General features: G+C 40.4%; 2 protein-coding genes across 6 annotated transcripts; one reads left to right on the top strand and one right to left on the bottom strand.

Moving 5' to 3' along the window:
* Positions 1-9,834, bottom strand: nln (neurolysin (metallopeptidase M3 family)). Of its 3 annotated transcripts, none has more exons than XM_046370361.1 (13): positions 9,713-9,834; positions 6,820-7,020; positions 6,383-6,531; positions 5,501-5,605; positions 5,203-5,305; positions 3,700-3,860; positions 3,182-3,317; positions 2,446-2,812; positions 2,044-2,245; positions 1,693-1,879; positions 752-880; positions 480-616; positions 1-226 (listed from the first exon to the last, which is right to left on the bottom strand). In XM_046370361.1, exons 2-13 carry the CDS (start codon positions 6,941-6,943, stop codon positions 68-70), a joined length of 1,959 nt encoding a protein of 652 aa, XP_046226317.1. In that variant the 5' UTR covers positions 6,944-7,020; positions 9,713-9,834; the 3' UTR covers positions 1-67. The 3 variants fall into 3 exon arrangements, with proteins under 3 accessions (XP_046226317.1, XP_046226316.1, XP_046226315.1); XM_046370360.1 differs by having other exon boundaries at positions 6,820-7,103; positions 9,027-9,832; XM_046370359.1 differs by having other exon boundaries at positions 6,820-7,103; positions 9,713-9,832.
* A 56-nt stretch (positions 9,835-9,890) lies between these two features.
* sgtb (small glutamine rich tetratricopeptide repeat co-chaperone beta) lies at positions 9,891-18,184 on the top strand. 3 transcript variants are annotated; one of them, XM_046370362.1, is made up of 12 exons: positions 9,898-9,976; positions 11,315-11,419; positions 11,650-11,753; positions 11,939-12,020; positions 12,228-12,327; positions 13,746-13,850; positions 14,199-14,337; positions 15,199-15,261; positions 16,157-16,194; positions 16,669-16,752; positions 17,038-17,158; positions 17,466-18,184. In XM_046370362.1, the coding sequence occupies exons 2-11, from the start codon at positions 11,320-11,322 to the stop codon at positions 17,147-17,149; spliced, it is 927 nt and encodes a 308-aa protein (XP_046226318.1). In that variant the 5' UTR covers positions 9,898-9,976; positions 11,315-11,319; the 3' UTR covers positions 17,150-17,158; positions 17,466-18,184. The 3 variants fall into 3 exon arrangements, with proteins under 3 accessions (XP_046226320.1, XP_046226318.1, XP_046226319.1); XM_046370364.1 differs by lacking the exon at positions 13,746-13,850 and having other exon boundaries at positions 9,891-9,976; XM_046370363.1 differs by lacking the exon at positions 9,898-9,976 and having other exon boundaries at positions 9,992-11,419.
* Positions 18,185-19,519: the final 1,335 nt, after the last annotated feature.

Here is a 19,519-nt window from a genome sequence, read left to right as displayed (position 1 = left end):
TGACTTTGAGGAAGTAGATAAAGAGCCTCTTTGCCCAAATATCCCTTTAATGTGGAGTGAGAGGGAGTCAGTGACAACCATTCAGTGTTCCCTCAGTTTTAGCCAATCCCTTGCATTGAAAGAAGGCATCCTGGCAAGGTTCACGACCCAGGAAGGTCTTCAGCATGTCCCTTCCATCCACAGAACCACCAGCCTCCAGAATCACCCTCCTGTACTCCTTCCCCACCTGATGATAAGATGGGCATACAAAACATGTCAGTCAAACTTCAAGGCTTAAATTTATGTACATTTTGGGTACATAAGAGTAGAGTATGATACATTTTGTAATATTACTCACGCACAAGGTAGCACTCAAAGATGCTTGCCAATCAAATGGAACTTGAAGGCTTAAATTCTTTATTTATGAAAAGTATAGATGCATACCAATTTTTAAATATGTTAATTCAAGATGAATGGGGAGTGGATTGATTTTGCCACACCTTGGGGTTCATGATTCCTTCCTTTTTGAAACGACTGAAGAAGAGGTCCATGGAATAGACCTCGCTCCACAGGTAGCCATAGTACTGGCCATCGTAGCCCCCAGCCAAGTGACTAAAACTAGCTGTCATATTTGTACCTGGAGTAAAAAATAATAATGTTGTATTCTTTGAGAATAATAAATCCTTACGGGAGGAACATTGTTTTAATATTTGAATTGTAATGTACATTCATATTCTAATTAAATGACATTATATTATCACTGGTGTGAGACCTGGAGTAGCGGGGATCCCCAGGATGTCTTGGCAGTGCTTGGCGAACACCTCGGCAGTGTCGGCATGGGACTTGGTGTGCAGAGTCTGGTCCACTTTACTGAGCACTACCTGACGCAGGTTCATCAGACCTGAACAAGACAGGCACATGAGTGGGAGTCTATTGGATGTCAAGTTATTTTAATGGTATTTTAACAAATATTTTGGATTTGAAGGGAACAGAAATGCATGTACCAAAGACTATGGATGCTATCCATTTGGAAAGTACTCAGACCCCTTGACTTTTTCCACATTTTGTTACATTACAGCCTTGTTCTAAAATTGATTAAATAGTTTTCCCCCCAGCAATCTACACACAATGACAAAGCAAAAAGAGGTTTTTAGATATTTTGGCAAATTTACAAAAAATAAAAACTGAAATATCACATTTACATAAGTATTCAGACCCTTTACTCAGTGCTTTGTTGATGCACCATTGGCAGAGATTAGAGCTTAGAGTCTTCTTGGGTATGACGCTACAAGCATGGAACACCTGTATTTGGTGAGTCTCTCCCAATTGTCTCTGCAGATCCTCTCAAGCTTTGTCAGGTTGGATGGTGAGCATCACTGCACAGCTATTTTTAAGTCTCTCAAGAGATGTTCGATTGGGACTCTGAATGTCCTTGAGTGTCCCAGCCAGAGCTCGGACTTGAACCCGATCAAACAACTCTAGAGAGACCTGAAAATAACTGTGCAGCAACGGTATTGTGTGTAAATTAATAAAAGAATAAAACATTTTTTTAAACATGTTTGAATAAGGCTGTAATGTAACAAAATGTGAAAAAAAGTCAAGGAGTCTGAATACCTTCAGAATGCACTGTATATCCAGTAGGATAGATTGAATGGGATAAATGCACTACTCACTTCTTAGTTACCTTATTACAGTGTATGTGTGATCCCTGACCTGTGTTGGCGACTCTGGAGGCGATGAGTTTGTTGAGCAGGTTGTCGGGGATGGGGCTGCCGTCTTTGTAGTGGCGAGACATCCTCCTCAGGGGCTCCTTCTCCCATACCCAGTTCTCCAGCATCTGAGATGGCACCTCCACAAAGTCTGTCTCCACCAGGGTCCCACTGAACTCTGAGAACGTCGTCTAGGGAGGACCGTGGAGATCATAATACACTGTATCACTTCAGTACCATGCTGGTGATCATTTAATCGGGGATAGCGTTTCGTGTGCAACCCATGTGTGCTTGACTTCATAATATATGCTACTGGTATGCTACTGAATATCACCCTCCCAGCAGAAAAGCCTACCCTAGAGCAGAGCTCGTGCATGACGTGGCCAAACTCATGGAAGAAGGTCTCCACCTCGTGGTGCTGCAGCAGAGAGGGCCAACCTTTCGTAGGCTTGGTGAAGTTGGCCACCATGGCCGCAACCGGCAGCATACGTTTCCCATCAGGCCCCAGGCAGCCCGGCTGGAGCCCAAAGCAGGCAGCATGACCGTACTTCCCTTCTCTGGAGAGAGGACACAAGGTAAATGACTCAACATCAAGCACAGTGTGAATCACACGCTGAACCTTAAATTTAGCCACAATAGTGTGCTATGGTAGCTTCAACGAGAGCAACTAACCCTGTATCCCTACCAGGAGTATACAACTATAGCCCCGATAGCACCCCACAGTCCTACTTATGTTCATATTTCCCTGGCCTTTCACCTGGGATGCAGGTCCAAGTAGAACCGGCCGATCTCCTCCCCAGTGGCCGTGTCCAGTACAGAGTAGAGGCTGACGTTGTCGTGCCACACGTGGGCGCTGGTTACCTGCTTAAAGTTAAGGCCAAGCAGTTCCTGGTAGATACTGAGCAACCCCTCTGTCACCACCTCCAGAGAGAAGTACTCAATCAGCTTGTCCTTGTCTACAGCAAACTTCACTTGCTCCACCTGGTTCATGTAGTAGGGCAGGTCCCAGGCGTTGATCTGTCCATCGAAGGCCTTTCCCCGCATGGCACAGTCCCTCTTCTTCAGGGCCAGGATATACTTCCTTTCCTTGATTCCCACCGGCTTCAGTTTAGCATAGAACTCATCTGTGAAGTAGGGGACATGTAAAATATATCAAAATTGAGTGAATGACACCTCACCTCAATTTCAAAAAGTGTTTTTTGTGTTTTTGTTATTAGTGCTAGAGAAGTTAATGAAGCACACAATTTAAATAACAGAGGCAGCTGACTGACCAACATTTTTCGAATCTGACTATTGGTAAGGCATTACCTGTTTGTTACATATCTGAATGCTGTGTAATAAAGTTCTACATTGATATTTGTCAGGCATACAGAAAAATTATATAATACGTTTCCATCTCTGAGGTTATAGTTGAGCAATAAGAGTTTTTGCCATATTGACACACAGTGGGGGGGGGGGGGGGTCAAATTGTTGAGTCAAGTAAGAGGTCATACCTAGAAAGCATGCCACATTGTTGGTATTCTTGGCCATGTTCATCTCAAGCACACAGTTGGCGTGGGTACTGAAACCCAGTAGCTGTGCCACCTTTGACCTCAGCTCAATCAGCTTCTCCAGAATGACTGTGTTTACCTGCAACAAGACAATCTTTTACCTAGAAATAGAGAACTTTCATGAAGTCTGACACACGTGGTCATAAACACTGTATGTTGACTTTCATGGAACTCTCTGAACTCTGTCAATAAGTGAACTGGTCTTGAGAATGCCCTGAAAAAGTTGGCTAAACTTATTATAATATTGCATTTTTTTAGGGTGCCTTGATTTCTGAAGGAACTGCACCCCTTGGCACCCTTATAATTCCAAACGTTGTTATTAATGCCAAGTGGCAAATCAACATTGCTGATAAAAAAATCTATCAATTGATCAACCAACCAAACAAACAATAAAACAATACATTAATCCATTACACATTTGATTTGTATAAGTCTTTAAAAATACATGTAGGTGGTTTTACCTCCTTACATCTGCTATGGAAAGCAGTCTCCATCTTCCTCCTGGTCTCAGCCATGTGGCACCTCTTCATCAGAGGGTAGTAGTGAGGGTATGCCAAGGATACCTTGTACCGCCTGTCCTCAGTCTTCTCCAGACCATTCAGATAGCTATCCGCTAGGCCACCTTTGAGGTAAAAAGCAGGAGTCAACACCCAAATATTCAAAGAAACATGGTAATGATATATCAAGGATATATGAAGGACATATTACGACAAGAATACACAGTGCCTTCGGAAAGTTCAGACCCCTTGACTTTCCACATTTTGTTACGCTACAGCCATATTCTAAAATTGATTCAACTGTTTTTTCCCCCTCATTGATCTTAACTAAAAACTCCATAATTACAAAGCAAAAACAGGTTTATAGAAATTTTAGCAAATTTATAAAAGAAATCTAAAACAGAAATATTACATTTACATAAAAGTTGTCAAACCCTTTACTCAGTACTTTATTGAAGCACCATTGACAGCGATTACAGCCTCGAGTCTTTTCGGTATGACGCTACAAGCTTCGCACACCTGTATTTGGGGAGTTTCTCCCATTTTCCCCTGTAGATCCTCTCAAGCGCTGTCAGGTTGGATGGAGAGCGTTGCTGCACAGCTATTTTTAGGACTCCCCAGAGATGTTTAAATCGGGTTCAAGTCTGGGCTCTGGCTGGGCCACTCAAGGACATTCAGAGACTTGTCCCGAAGCCACTCCTGCATTGTCTTGGCTGTGTGCTTAGGGTCGTTGTCCTGTTGGAAGGAGAACCTTTGTCCCAGTCTGAGGTCCTAAGAGCCCTGTGGCAGGTTTTCATCAAGTATCTCTCTGTACTTTGCTCCGGTCATCTTTCCCTCAATCCTGACTAGGCTCCCAGTCCCTGCTGCTCTAGGAAGAGTCTTGGTGATTCCAAACTTCTTCCATTTAATAATCATAGAGGCTACTGTGTCCTTAGGGACCTTCAAAGCTGCAAAAATGTTTTGGTACCCTTCCCCAGATCTGTGCCTCGACACAATCCTGTCTCGGAGCTCTACGGACAATTCCTTTGACCTCATGACTTGGATTTTGCTCTGACATGCACTGTCAACTGTGGGACCTTATACAGACAAGTGTGCCCCTTTCCAAATCATGTCCAATCAATTGAATTTGCCAAAGGTGGACTCCAATCAAGTTGTAAAAACATCTCAAGGATGATCAATGGAAACAGGATGCACCTGAGCTCAATTTCCAGTCTAATAGCAAAGGGACTGAATACTTATGCAATACTAATGTAAATTTCTGTTTCATAATATATACATTTGCAAAAATGTCAAAAAACGTGTTTTTGCTTCGTCATCATGGGGTGCTGTGTGTAGATTGATGAGGAAAAACACAAATTTAATACATTTTGGAATAAGGCTGTATTGTAATAAGATGTGGAAAAAGTAAAGGGGTCAAGGACAATCATAGATAGTTGTTTCATTTCTTTTAGTGCTGGTGCTGCTTACTTAGTTCATTTTCACTGAATATTAGATACGTGTTTTCCTCATTTAGATTTTGGTTGAAGTCGATTGAGAGTTCATTGATGAGTTTTGACAATCTTTTGACTTCCTAGAGAGAAGAAATTACCACATTGTTATGAGAACTCTACAATGTCGAAAGTATAGACTGTTTGACTTTCAGTGCTACAAATCACATAACAGCCTCATATCAAATCTTCAAACAAATGTAATGTTGTTTTCAGCACTTAAGCGCCACTGAGGAATCCATTCCCTTATATGCATGAAACTCCAAAGTTTGTATTACCTCCTGTATATCCTTTGACAAGTGCAATCCATTCCTCTTCCCTAATGTGATAAGACGGTCTAAGAATCTCTTGGCCTCAGGCGTTAGATTGTCCAGCTGCTTCTCCTGCAAGAAAGAAATCAGACCACTCTCTGAGGATGCACTTGTGCCATGTTGGCAGAGCATTTAATATCGCCCATATGTCCCATTGATTACCTATGGTGTGATTTATGTGTCTGTCTGTGTGTGGTGTGTGTGTTTGTGTGGTTCTGTCAGTCTGCCAGGCCTCCACCTGGCAGGGCATGGAGTGGTCTCCACCGTCACATGTCTGCCGGTCCCTTGACTGCTTCCAGGGCCCCAATGACAGTGAGGACTTAATCTGGTCTCTCAATGAAATAGCTGTGGCCATGGATACAACTTCATTACAAAGGGCAATAAATAGTCTGGAGAGAACACTGTCTCATCTCAGTGTTTTAGGAGTACAAACTTCATCCAAATTATTGATCCAAATCAATTGATTGATTGATTATGAAATAATGTGTCAATGTGTGGATTGACCAGTTCACTATCTATGATATGTGAAAATGATGGTCAGTGGACTAACAGTGTTTTTTAGCGGGATCGGGCCACTTGGCATCAGCGTTATCGGGATCAAATTACTGTAGGCTAAATATGAACCAATGGTATCAAATGAGGGCACATTTTGAACAAATTAACTCTCAGTATGCTACGCTACCAACTAGCCAAAGCCAACAATTTAATTACATAACACCTCAAAATGACCTTGAAATAAATATTATTTGCCTCCCTCCATACTTAGTCATAAATGATTTTGGCCATATGTGTATGTATATATTGTACCTACATTAGTTAGTTAATAGGTAGTTAATTAGTTAGTTGTACCTGCAAGGCAATCACTCTGTGAAACACATCTTCCCTCATACTTGTCTCCACATCAAAGTCAGACAGCTTCTTGTCTGCTTCTGTGCTCGCTGAGCGCACCTCCTTACAAGCAGACACGTATTGGGGAAAATCCAAAACATGGCGCTGTGCTGGGGAACAAATACGGGCAAGATAAAGGTGGCATATTCAGCTGGTCCAGGGTAGACTATAGAAATACATTAGAGATTAGTGGTCCAGGGAAGAAACAAAAAGAGGTTTGAGCTCAAACAACTGGAGCAGAAGTGTTGTCTAAAAATGTGTAATTACTGCATAATAAAATGTGAAGCGAGAGACATCTCCATATAAAACATTTCTGTTTCAACTGTTTCAACATTAAAAACACATTTGACCTTTTAATAAACTAAGATCAGTGTGGCCCAGATCAGACAATAACTTACCTGCATATTCTAATTTGGCATTGGCCAGGGCTTTTAAGGTGTTTTTAATGGACACTTGTTCTACATCCAGAGATCCGATGTCATCGTAGACCTGTTTGATCCTCTGGACCAGGCTCTCTGTCATGTTCTTGATCTGGTCTGGGGTCAGGTCCCATCTCAGGGTGTTCCTGTTGTTGTAGTCTGCTGTGCTAGCTACTGCGACTGCATGGGAACAGTTTTTGGCAGCAGGTAACACCAGCCCATTCTGCAGGGTCATTCTCACACCGGGTTTAGAACCAAACACTCTGGAGAAAATAAAATCATTACAAAAACAAACAAAAAATCATGTGCATGACATTCGCAACTTTTTGTACATTTCATATAACCTCAGGGTGATTTAATTCACTTGAAATACTGTACATTCTAGGAAACATACTGGAATGCTAAGAAATACAAGGAAAGATGTATCTTAAACTCTAATCTTCACACACACCCATACTTAAGACTAAATGGCACCAGTCTATATTAAGCAACGATTGCGTTAGGTTAAAACAGTAGTCACCAACCGATCGCGACTGGCATTCACAGTCAATCACAAAATATTTCTGTAGAAAAGCCAACGTCAAAGGCTTGCGCTCATTTTTGCGCTGTTGGTCGTAGATGCACTTGATTCAGAAGCCCTGTACACCGGTGAGACAAAGTGTTCCCATTTGGAAATATTTAATTTGTCTGAAAATACCAAATCAGGCCACCGGGTGGACCGGGAGATCTATGGCTAAATCGAGTCGAAGTTTGATACCAAAGTTTGATACTAGCCAACCTGAGATTTCATGACTTATAAAATAATGACCAGAGAGAGACTGTCAAATAATAAAGGAAAGAGTTGCTGTTTTTATGAGTCAGTACATATTTTTATTCGGCACTGTCAAAAGTGTTTTTATTCAACATTAAAGAGGCCATTATAATGTTTTTGGCAACAAAACATAAAATGCGCGTCTCCCTACGTCCACACGCGCTGCAATCAATGAGCAGACACTTGTATCGATAAACCCTGCGTTTTTATTATTATTAGCAGCTCGTCATGTATATTTTAATATCGAGGAATATTTAACTTTCTCTGGTTTTAGGAATAACATGAAGTTGTGCATGAGGCAGATGATGTGCGACTCGAGTTTCGCCATCTGGTTGAAGACGGTGTCCGCTCTCTGGTCAGTCTCACCGGAGGAAAGGAAGGATAGAATAGGGACCGGACCGTGAGAGGCGGACCCTCTGCTGCTCTTTCTGTCCCTCCGCTGAGACTAATGCCATGTTCAGAACCACTGGGAATTCGGAAATCATCTACTTCCGACTTCAGTGCATTAAAGACAACTGGAATCTTTTATTGAGCTCTGACTTTCCGAGCTGAAGATCACTGACGTCATGATATGACCTCATCCCCCGTCCCCCTCAGCTGTACCTTGCAAGTGCTACACCAACTGATCTATTTTAATATCAAAGCTTGAGTTTTGATATATATTTTTGGTCTGAGAAGAACAAAGAATAATTGCCAGGCTAGGCATATAGCCAATATGCTGTGATAATGTATTAGGCCTACTAAACAAACCTCATTCCTACAGAACTGTTTTTATTAGGTTAATGTTACATTGTTTTTTTTAAATCTGAGCGGTAGATCTTCGCTTGCTTTTTGACTGAGAAAGTGACCACTGGGTTAGACGATAGTCTGTAAATACTTAATGTCAGGTGCTATTTGCTTTTATTTAATGGCCTTTAAGACTTTCGCACAATCGTCACTACCACTTGGATACATTTACCCAGATGACTGACAACTGATCCCACAACACATATGAGTGAAACTGGTTACAGGCCTAGATAACCTTGAGATTATTGTAGGCTGTCATAAAAAGGCTTTGTCAAGCTTTTTGTATTGGCTGTTAAAATAAAATACAAATATATAAAAGCATAACTGAATTAAATGTAGCTTAAGTTGCTATAGGTTACTGTAGCAGTCATTTCAGACAGAAAGGGATAGCAATAGATTGTTGCAGTGTGTGATCATTCCAAGAATAGACAATGTGACATAGCCAATGTTACAGTAAACAGAAAAGGTGTCTCTCCTTTTTACCTCAAATGATCCAAGGTTATAAAAGCTATATATGATGAAACACTGTTATTAACTGTTTTAGTTACCCTGTAACTCTATAATGTTGCAGTGCAGTGTGATAACTTACTGTTAGATTGTCTCTGGGCTGTTCTGTGGGTTTAAGAGAATGTAACATTGCCAATGTACTACACAGTAGTTCTAACACCGTTTTTGTAATATCAAGCACATGTATCCTATCAAGTGTAAGCGCCTATAGCTTCTATATACCCTTGAGTCATTGCGAAACCGATTAATTAAACAAACAATACATTATTAAAAGGTCACAGGCAAAGCCACGGAACTTGAAACACCCAACAACTCCAATACAGACAAATGCTGTGCATTTTTTTCCTGGCTAACGATGTCCATCCAGCCAGCCAGCCGAATTATTTGGCATGACCTCAACAGCAATGAGACGGAAACTTGATATGCCCTCATAAAATTTAAAATGGACTGGCGTACATAAATTACATACTCAATCTCCAACCTTTCAAAAAAAAAAGGTAACTGGACTTGTAAGGTGTAGTTTTACGGCTTTAGCTTTAACAACAACGCAATTATGTTATACTCTCCATACATTAAATCTTTATAAGACCTGGAGAGCTCATAGTTATCTTGTTTCATAGCTTGCACGGTATGCCTATAAAAGCCACACATGATTCATGCCTTTGGTTAATTATAGTACCTCTCTGAGCTATGGCAACTAGTAACACAGCAACAACAATAATTAATGTGGAATTAACAAACACGAGCACGACTTTGACAGTAGCCTACCTGCAAGGAGTACGCCACACTACAATTCTTATCAAAAACATGCCAGCAGCTAGTTCATGCAGTTTTTTTGCGTGCAATTCGCAAACCCTCTCTCCTCCAACCTCTGCTGTACTTGACAGCTCCAGCATTGAACTATAATGAGCTTCAGTCGCGCTATTATGAATCGGTTCACTTCCGTTGTGAAATGCGCAGGCGCCGGAGATGCGATCAATCTGACAGAAGTTCTCATGACGCCATAGCGGGGACTGCTGGAAAATATCTCAGGTAGGTAGGTGGGCGGGGGCGTCGAATGACATCCCTTGAATCAATGCAATGTTGTTATTTACAATGTTACAGTACTGTATTTTGGATAGAAAAGAGATATCAGCCTGCCTTTATTTTCTCCGGTGAATGGCTGCTTCATTATAGCGATGCTCAGTCATTATTATAGGCTGCAGACTATGGGTAGAGAGGCGCACTGTCGGTGATCATCATGGATGGTGATGTATTTGGACACGCTATGTAAATAATCAATATATGTCTGTCATCAACGACTGCTATTTACTTTAGATGATGATGCATTAGGTTGACACGATGAAATCTCAAGTCCCTCGTCGGCATTACATCACATAGCTACACGGCATCATCCCATGTCAACACTACATATTTTGTTATTAGAAGGGACTATGTCAACAGAACAGAGGTTGCCTGTTCTTGAAATGTCAAACAAGCATGATTATGAATTTTAGACTTTTCAAATGTCAACATTGTGAGGTTATAATGCATGGTTGCAAAACTATTGATCACACAAGAGAAAATTAATTGAAATCAAAGTTGTTGTTTTTTGCCATACATTGATTGTATACTGTCATATTTGATTTCACAGCCATGTCTATCTTATAATATGGGAAAGCAGGGGATCCGTCTCTCCTATGTGCCCCTTGTTGTGTAGGTTATGTGTCATTTATAATGGCACATGTTGCCCTGAAAAGTTTATGCAGTGTATGGTAATACAATATCTCACAATCAAAAAATTGAATTAGTAGACAAATAGATATTCAAATACTTATACGTGGAATGTGTATCACATCAAATCTTAATTCTGTTGAATGTCCAGCCGCAAGTAACAGTAGTAACTTATTTTGGGAAATCTACAGTGAAGTGAAGAGTTATCAAATGTATGAAGTGTGTGATGTGTGTATGATACCGAGGGTTTCATGATTACTGAACTATGTTTTGCTTATACAGAATGGCTCATACACACACAATTTTCCCTTGAGTTGTCTTGGAAACAGACTTGCATCTTTCTGCTGGCAGTAACATACTATATTTGGTGCCATGTATTAACAACTTGGGTCCAACATACCACATTACAGTGACTTGAGATACCATAAGTAAGGGAGTCCAGTAACCATAGAACTGTTCAACTGTCATAAAACAATCATTCATGACACTTCTTTAGTTTGAATGAACTCTGCAGCCTCTTACTGTGTGGTATTCTATTCTATTCTATTGTATGTATCCCTTACATTTCCTATACTATTCTATTCTATGTGTCCCCAAACTTAATGTTATATTCTATTCCTCTTTATCTCTAAACCTCTCATGCCCATTTGTTTGAAGTGAAAATGGCAGTGGAGAAGCGCTTGGCATTCTCTATTGTGCAGTTCCTGCGAGATCAAACACACTGTGGTGCTTTGAATTCTGATGAGCAGGAAAGCCTTGAAGGTAGGTCAGTGTGGGATCACTCTCTGTTCACAAAGTTTTTGCTAAAACTGCTTATAAAATACTGCATTCAGCTCTCTCCAATTCAAGGATTTGTAAACACATTTGGACTATAATAACATATGCACTATGTTATCTAATAGACCTATAACCATAATGTAAACAGTTCCATTGAATCGAAGCTACTCAGTGTTTACTATTATGCCATTGCAACACTGTTTTTGCCATTGGAGTCGCCATACAATGTTTGGAGACAACCTTCAAGATCAACTCCAGTGACTGTCATCTCGCAGCACCACAACCTCTCACTGAAATATTCCTCAACTCTCTCCTCAAGGTGGGAAGGTTACTCTCTGATTCACTACCTTGTTTCAAACTCTTTTACCCGATCTACAACATTCATCTGTCTGTGTGTAGTTAATCAATCATGCTCAAATCAGTTGTAACCTCGCAAATGCAGTAAACTACAAATGGAAAGGTGTGTATTATGCTTGATTGACAAATGTGACTGCATTTCATTAGAATGACCAGAATAACCTGGTGCTACCAGAGACATCCCCATCACCAGAAGACACAGAAAGGGCAGAACAGTTGAAGAATGAAGGTACTTTGAATATGACCCTTTGAATGTGACACTTTGAATATGTATTGTAGACTTCTGATAAATACACATTGGATAAGTTCAACTGTACTACAGTTTGTTCCCATAGTGACATTGTTTGGTAATTTTGTAGTAACATTTGTCAGTAGACGTGATCTGGTCATCAGACTGGCATTATCTCAAAAAGCGATACCTCCATTTCATACGCAGGGAACAATCATATGAAAGAGGAGAACTACAGCTGTGCGGTGGAGTGTTACACAAAAGCCATCGATTTAGACCTCCGAAATGCTGTCTACTTCTGTAACAGGTACACACAAGCACTTCTGAAATGGTTCAAGATTTAACACTGTACTCAAATGAGAAATGCAGAACACATGTGTAACACCTATATTATATACACTACCGTTCAAAGGTTTGGGGTCACTTAGAAATGTCCTTGTTTTTGAAAGAAAAGCACATTTTTTGTTCATTAACATAACATCACATTGATCAGAAATACAGTTTAGACATTGTTCATGTTGTAAATTACAATTGTAGCTGGAAACAGCAGATTTTTTTATGGAATATCTACATAGGTGTACAGAGGCCCATTATCAGCAACCATCACTCCTGTGTTCCAATGGCACGTTGTGTTACCTAATCCAAGTTGATCATTTTAAAAGGCTAATTGATCATTAGGAAACCCTTTTGCAATTATGTTAGTACAGCTAAAAAATGTTGTCTGATTAAAGAAGCAATAAAACTGGTCTTCTTTAGACTAGTTGAGTATCTAGAGCATCAGCATTTATGGGTTCAATTACAGGCTCAAAATGGCCAGAAACAAATCACTTTCTTCTGAAACTTGTCAGTCTATTCTTGTTTTGAGAAATGACGGCTATTCCAGTTGTGCACCGGGGCCTCCCACTCCTCTTTCTATTCTGGTTATAGACAGTTTGCTCTGTTCTGTGAAGGGAGTAGTACACAGCGTTATACGAGATCTTCAGTTTCTTGGCAATTTCTTGCTTGGGATAGCCTTCATTTTTCAGAACAAGAATAGTCTGACGAGTTTCAAAAGAAAGTCATTTGTTTCTGGCCATTTTGAGCCTGTAATCAAACCCACAAATGCTGATGCTCCAAATACTCAACTAGTCTAAAGAAGGCCAGTTTTATTGCTTCTTTAATAATTACAACATTTTTCAGTTGTGCGAACATAATTGCAAAAGGGTTTTCTAATGGTCAATTTGCCTTTTAAAATGATAAACTTGGATTAGCTAACACAACGTGCCATTGGAACACAGGAGTGATGGTTGCTGATAATGGGCCTCTGTACGCCTATGTAGATATTCCATAAAAAAAACAGCCATTTCCAGCTGCAATTTTAATTTACAACATTAACAATGTCTATGCTGTATTTGTGATCAATTTGATGCTATATTCATGGACAAAAAAAAGTGCTTTTCTTTCAAAAACAAGGACATTTCTAAGTGACCCCAACCTTTTGAACGGTAGTGTGTGTATGTCTGAGTCACTATTGTGAACAGTTGGAGTATAACTCTTACAATAGACTTGTTTCATGCATACACAATGCGCTCATAATTGCTGTATGTTTGAGCTGAAAGACATAGACTACTGGCTATAGGAACACCAAGCTGCTGCAGCCTTTGCATGCCGTATTGATCTGAGTCCTAATAAATTAACCAGTGCGTCTGGTTGTGTGGCTGGCTGTTGCTGTTATCATCAACGCAGGGCTGCAGCACACAGTAAACTGGGGAACTACACAGAGGCAACGGGAGACTGTGAAAGGGCCATAGGGATCGACCCTAGCTACAGTAAAGCCTATGGGAGAATGGGGTGAGTTAGACATGGGAGAAGAGTGGAAATGTCTGGTCTTAATTTAGTTTATTATTTTGACAATTTTAAAAACAAGCATAAAATAAAACTTGAAAAAGGCATACATGTACATGAGTATAATCACCAAGATAAGACACAAAGTCTGGGACTTATTTCCATTGTGGTCATGTATCTTGTGAGGAATATGACATTGCTTTTTGGGACTGTTTAAGGTGCAATCACATCTGTTGACTGGTATGGTTTGTATGAGATGATAGAGCAAGAATATGGCTTGAAAATAGTCATTATTTTGCTCAGGAGTTAAACTCACTGCACTGCTCCAATGTCTCTTATTTCATTATTCTATAGATTGGCATTGACTGCTATGAATAAGTACCCAGAGGCCATCTCCTACTTTAAGAAAGCTCTGGTTTTAGATCCAGGGAATGACACCTACAAATCCAACCTGAAGATCGCTGAGCAGAAACAAAAAGAGGCATCCAGTCCTGTAAGTTGTGCTGCTGAAGTTTTTAACTCAATTTCACACTGTTAGCATTAACACTGCATGTAATAATGTGTCATTACTCCCCTACAAAAACGGTCACTACACCTCCAAGAATATACACTTTATTTACATTTGAACTAAACTTTAAGAAGGATTCTTCATGTATTACACTTATCTTATATCCCACGGGTATTCAAGTGTATCAAGATGTCCCAGTTGTGTCAACAGCCAGTGTTGGGGAGTAGTGAACTACACGTAGTTCAACTAGTAATTTAATTACATTTAGCATTAGCTTGGTGGTAGTTGAACTAAATTGAACTCTAGGTAGTGTTTTTTAGTAGTTCATTCATTTTTTCTCCATGGAGCAGTGTAGACTAACCACTGGAACTACACTACTTTTTTCTTGATTTTTTTTGTTGTTGAGTGAAGTAGGCAAGAATTTCCTTCTTTTTTTGGCATCAAACATGCCTAATTATTACTTGAAACAACATTTTTTGTGTTTCATAAGCTAAATTGCACATTCTGTTGACATCTGACTCCAGAGTGAATTGTTCTTGCAATTTGTAGTCTATAACATTTCAGATTTAGTAGTATGGATGTAGTGAACTACTATTTAAAAGTAACTTTAGTTCAGTAAACTATATTTAGGTAGCTTTAGTGTAGCTTAACTTCTTCCAGTGTGAAGTAATTAGTAGCTTGTTAAACTATATTTTCAGAGTAGCTTCCCCAACACTGTCAACAGCTATATCAGACACGTTTAATATTCCTGGTTTGAGCAGTGATACAAAATTATATTATATATATGGACAGATTTATCTTGTCAGATTTAACTTAACAAAGCCTTTAAATGTTTTCTTGTTACAGATGGCTACGGGACTGGGATTTGACATGGCCAGCCTTATCAACAACCCTGCCTTCATCAGCATGGTACGACTGAGATTAGTGATGGGCTAGAATAAACAACTACACACAGCATACCTGGGTGGAAGTAGATTTAGTTTACGGTAGGCAATGGAACCGATGTGAAAATGGCTAGCTAGTTAGCAGTGGTGCGTGCTAATAGCTTTTCAATCGGGTGAAGTCACTCCCTCTGAGACCTGAAGTAGTGGTTCCCCTTGCTCTGCAGGGGCCACAGTTTTTGTGGCACGATGGGTAACGATGCTTCGTGGGTGACTGTTGTCTGTGTGCAGAGGGTCCCTGGTTCGAGCCCGGGTAGGGGCGAGGGATGGATGAAATGTATACTGTTACACATGCACTTTAGGACTATTCCATTGGTTCCATCACAGTGGGCCAGCTAAATCAAGCTTACCTGCAGTATTTGAAAGAAAACTAATACTATAGTTGACCCAGGCTTGATGCACATTGCAGTCCCTCCAGGGCCAAGGCCATCCCTTGCCTAGACAAATCCTTGACATTGGTTCCTCATACTTATTTTATGAGTGTTTGTGATACGGTTACTAGTGAAGAATGCTTCCTAAAATTGACCCCATGCCTGACACAGTTGGCCTGGTTTTCCACCAATGCCATTGTCAAGGGGCCTGGGGACTTTTAAGGGGCTGATCATGACTGGGTGATAGAACAGTTGGCAGTAGGAATGCCTGCCAGGCAGAGTGCATGTCTTTATAAGCATACCGATCCTTCATGGAAGCAGCTGGGCTGAATCCTGAATAGTTTTACTAGACACCTATGACATTGTTGTGCTGCTAAGTAGCCATGCTACTAGAGAATGCATCTCGTTCCTCTTTAACACTGTTAACTGTCTTTTTCACACATTTAAATGGGCAACATGGTGATTTTCTGCTGGCTTTGTGCACGTTCACAGGCCGCCAGTGTGATGCAGAACCAACAAGTGCAACAGCTGTGAGTGTTCTGCATGTTTAAGCAGCATACCCAGGGCTGTGTGGCTCAATAGTGTAAAGCTACATCCTCAACTTTTCCTTAATCTGCACTGATTATGATAAATAATCCCCACTCTCTGAGGGTGTCTCAGAGGTGGTATATGCAACAAACACATTTCCAATTCACACATGCACATGTGCTCACACATGCATAATACACACTTGTGTGAAAAGAGGACAAATGTAAGTGCCCATAAAAGTGTTATTATTAAATAGATGAAAGACACCCCACTGAAACTATTGAGACACAGCCCATCAAGATGTTTTAGTTTACAAAAATACCCTCCATCCCCCTAATTCATAATGCTGTAATCATTGCTTTAAGTCAGAATTGAGTAATTACTGTTTAATAATGCTCAGATGTTTTTGTTAAAATGGCGTGTGACACGTTTCTAACTCTTGGGTTCTCTCTGGTCCTCGCTCTCTCTGTGGGCAGTATGTCAGGGATGATGTCCAATGCGGTAGGGGGTCCAGCAGCAGGAGTGGGAGGACTGTCTGACATCTCCAGCCTGATTGAAGCGTACGTCAGCACCACAGGGTCATGCCTGTAACATACACAGGGACTCTCTGTTCCTGACCTTAGGGCTCAAATTACACATTTTAAAAAGCAACAGACAGATCAAGGATTACCTAAAAGTAAAGGCTACATTTTGGTCCAACATTTATTTTGCTCAGAATTGTGAGGGACTCAACGTAGCATGCTTCATCTATCTGTATGATAATCTACTTGACACAAGGACTACATTAACCTAGTATGTAAAGCAGATAAACCCTAAATGCCAGCTTGGCTGGCCTCTGTTTGCAGTGGTCAGCAGTTTGCCCAGCAGATCCAGCAGCAGAACCCAGAACTGATCGAACAGCTGAGGAACCACATCCGCAGCCGCTCCTTCAGTGGCAGCGCTGAGGAGCACTCGTGATCCACACAGGTCTGTGTACTATAACACAGAGGTTAGGTCTCACTTTTACAGGGTGCATCTCCATAGTCGAAAGAGGCTTTCTCCCCTTCATGTGCTCTAATGGAATGGTGAAAAGCAACATGGAGATTGCGGTGGATTTGTTTTTACCTGTCCAGTTATATCAATAGCAGAGACCTAACATTTGATTCTACGTGTGCTTTTGTTTTACCAGCAATAGATGGATCAGGATCTGGTTATGAATGACAAACTGTTATTACAATGTTGTTACACAAGGTGAAAAGGATGTTTGAATAACATGCATATTTCTTCCCTTCAGTGTACATTTCAATAGAGGAAGGGCAACCATATGTCGTGATTACAATCTCTACACCCATTCCTTAAACTCACATCACCGGCAGAGCTGGAATGAAGAGACAGACGGAGATGGGGACGATGGCACTTTACTGGGACTGTATCTTCAGAGAGGAGGGGAGAGATGAGAAACAGTCTACACCTTCTACATACCTAATAAGAAGAGAGAGTATCCAACACATTCTATGTAGATACTCAAACAGGAAATAGAGTATCAACCACATTCTAGACACCCAATTAGTTTCAAAAACATTCCCACCAATCAGGAGAAAGAATATTCAGTTCGAGACCCAATCAGGAGACAGTCTCAACTAATTATTCTAAATATCCAACCCAGTGCACAGCAAATATTTAATCTTTCCTCAATAATGTTCCATTCCAAATGGATTTCTGTGTTTTTCTATTGTGTGTTGTAGTAGCAATGTGGAAACCATTTCCGTGTTCCTATACTTTGGTATATTTTGTTGATCCTTTGGTCCGCACTGATTTCACTGATCCAACAGAATTGTACGCAGGAGAATGCAGGGGTGTATACAGTGAGGTGAAACATTTAGATAGAAATTAAATTAATAGAGCTGATAGGATTCCCTATTCTACAGTACCAGTCAAAAGTTTGGAAACACCTACTTATTCAAGGGTTTTTCTTTATTTTTACTATTTTCTACCTTGTAGAAAAGTAATGAAGACATCAAAACTATGACATAACACATATGGAATGATGTAGTAACCAAAACATTGTTAAACAAATACAAATCTATTTTACATTTTAGATTCTTCAAAGTAGCCACCCTTTGCCTTGATGACAGCTTTGCACACTCTTGCCATTCTCTCAACCAACTTCACCTGGAATGCTTTTCCAAAAGTCTAGAAGGAGTTCCCACATATGTTGAGCACTTGTTGGCTGCTATTCCTTCAGTCTGCGGTCCAACTCATCCCAAACCATCTCAATTGGGTTGAGGTCAGGTGATTGTGGAGGCCAGGTCATCTGATGCAGCACTCCATCACTCTCGTTCTTGGTCAGATAGCCTTACACAGCCTGGAGGTGGGTTGGGTCATTATTATGTTGAAAAACAAATGATAGTCCAACTAAGCGCAAACCAGATGGGATGGCATATCACTGCAGAATGCTGTGGTAGCCGTGCTGGTTAAGTGTGCCTTGAATTCTAAATTACTCTGGGTCTTTCTTTCCTGTGGCGGTCCTCATGAGAGCCAGTTTCATCATAGAGGTTGATGGGTTTTGAGACTGCACTTACTTGAAGAAATGTTCAAAGTTCTTGAAATTTTCCAGATTGACTGACCTTCATCTCTTGAAATAATGATGGACTGTCATTTCTCTTTGCTTATTTGAGCTGTTCTTGGCATAATATGGACTTGGTCTTTTACGAAATAGGGCTATATTCTGTATGTCACCCCTACCTTGTCACAATACAACTGATTGGCTAAAACACATTAAGGAAATACATTCCACAAATGAACTTTTAACAAGGCACACCTGTTAAGTGAAATGCATTCCAGGTGACTACCCCATGAAGCTGGTTGAGAAAACGCCAAGAGTGTGCAAAGCTGTCATCAAGGCAAAGGGTTGCTACTTTGAAGAATCTCAAATATAAAATATATTTTGGTTGGTTACTACATGATTCCATATGTGTTATTTTATAGTTTTGATGTCTTCATTATTATTCTACAATAATAGAACATAGTAAAAATTAAGAAAAATCATGGAATGAGTAGGTGTGTCCAAACTTTGGACAGACACTGTACATGACAGGCAATTAGAACTGTATTGTGTATAACAGATACATCTTCACGTTCTGTAACATTGCTCCTTTCAGAACTGACCCCAGGATTTGACTTAAAATTGCTTTCAGTAATTGCATTGAATGAAAGGGAGGAAGGAATTAAGGAAGGAGAGAAAGGGAGGGAGGGACTAATGAAGGACAGTAAGGGAGTTAAGGAAGGAGTGAAAGGGAGGAATGAATTAAGGAAGGAGAGAAATGGAGGAAGTGGTTGTTCAGGAAG

The sequence above is a fragment of the Oncorhynchus gorbuscha genome, linkage group LG11 (assembly GCF_021184085.1).
Source record: "Oncorhynchus gorbuscha isolate QuinsamMale2020 ecotype Even-year linkage group LG11, OgorEven_v1.0, whole genome shotgun sequence".
NCBI lineage: Eukaryota > Metazoa > Chordata > Actinopteri > Salmoniformes > Salmonidae > Oncorhynchus > Oncorhynchus gorbuscha.
Note: the sequence above shows the minus strand (reverse complement) of the source record. Positions and strands in the feature narration are given on the sequence as shown.

Coding starts and splice junctions, on each gene's coding strand:
- sgtb (XM_046370362.1), top strand. CDS start 11,320: ATGGCAGTGGAGAAGCGCTTGGCATTCTCTATTGTGCAGTTCCTGCGA. Junction 11,420..11,649: donor TGAGCAGGAAAGCCTTGAAG/GTAGGTCAGTGT, acceptor TTGCCATTGGAG/TCGCCATACAATGTTTGGAG. Junction 12,021..12,227: donor AGAACAGTTGAAGAATGAAG/GTACTTTGAATA, acceptor TTTCATACGCAG/GGAACAATCATATGAAAGAG.
- nln (XM_046370359.1), bottom strand. CDS start 9,753: ATGTTTTTGATAAGAATTGTAGTGTGGCGTACTCCTTGCAG. Junction 3,861..5,202: donor ATTCAGTGAAAATGAACTAA/GTAAGCAGCACC, acceptor TTTACCTCAAAG/GTGGCCTAGCGGATAGCTAT. Junction 2,246..2,445: donor TACTTGGACCTGCATCCCAG/GTGAAAGGCCAG, acceptor TCCTCTCTCCAG/AGAAGGGAAGTACGGTCATG.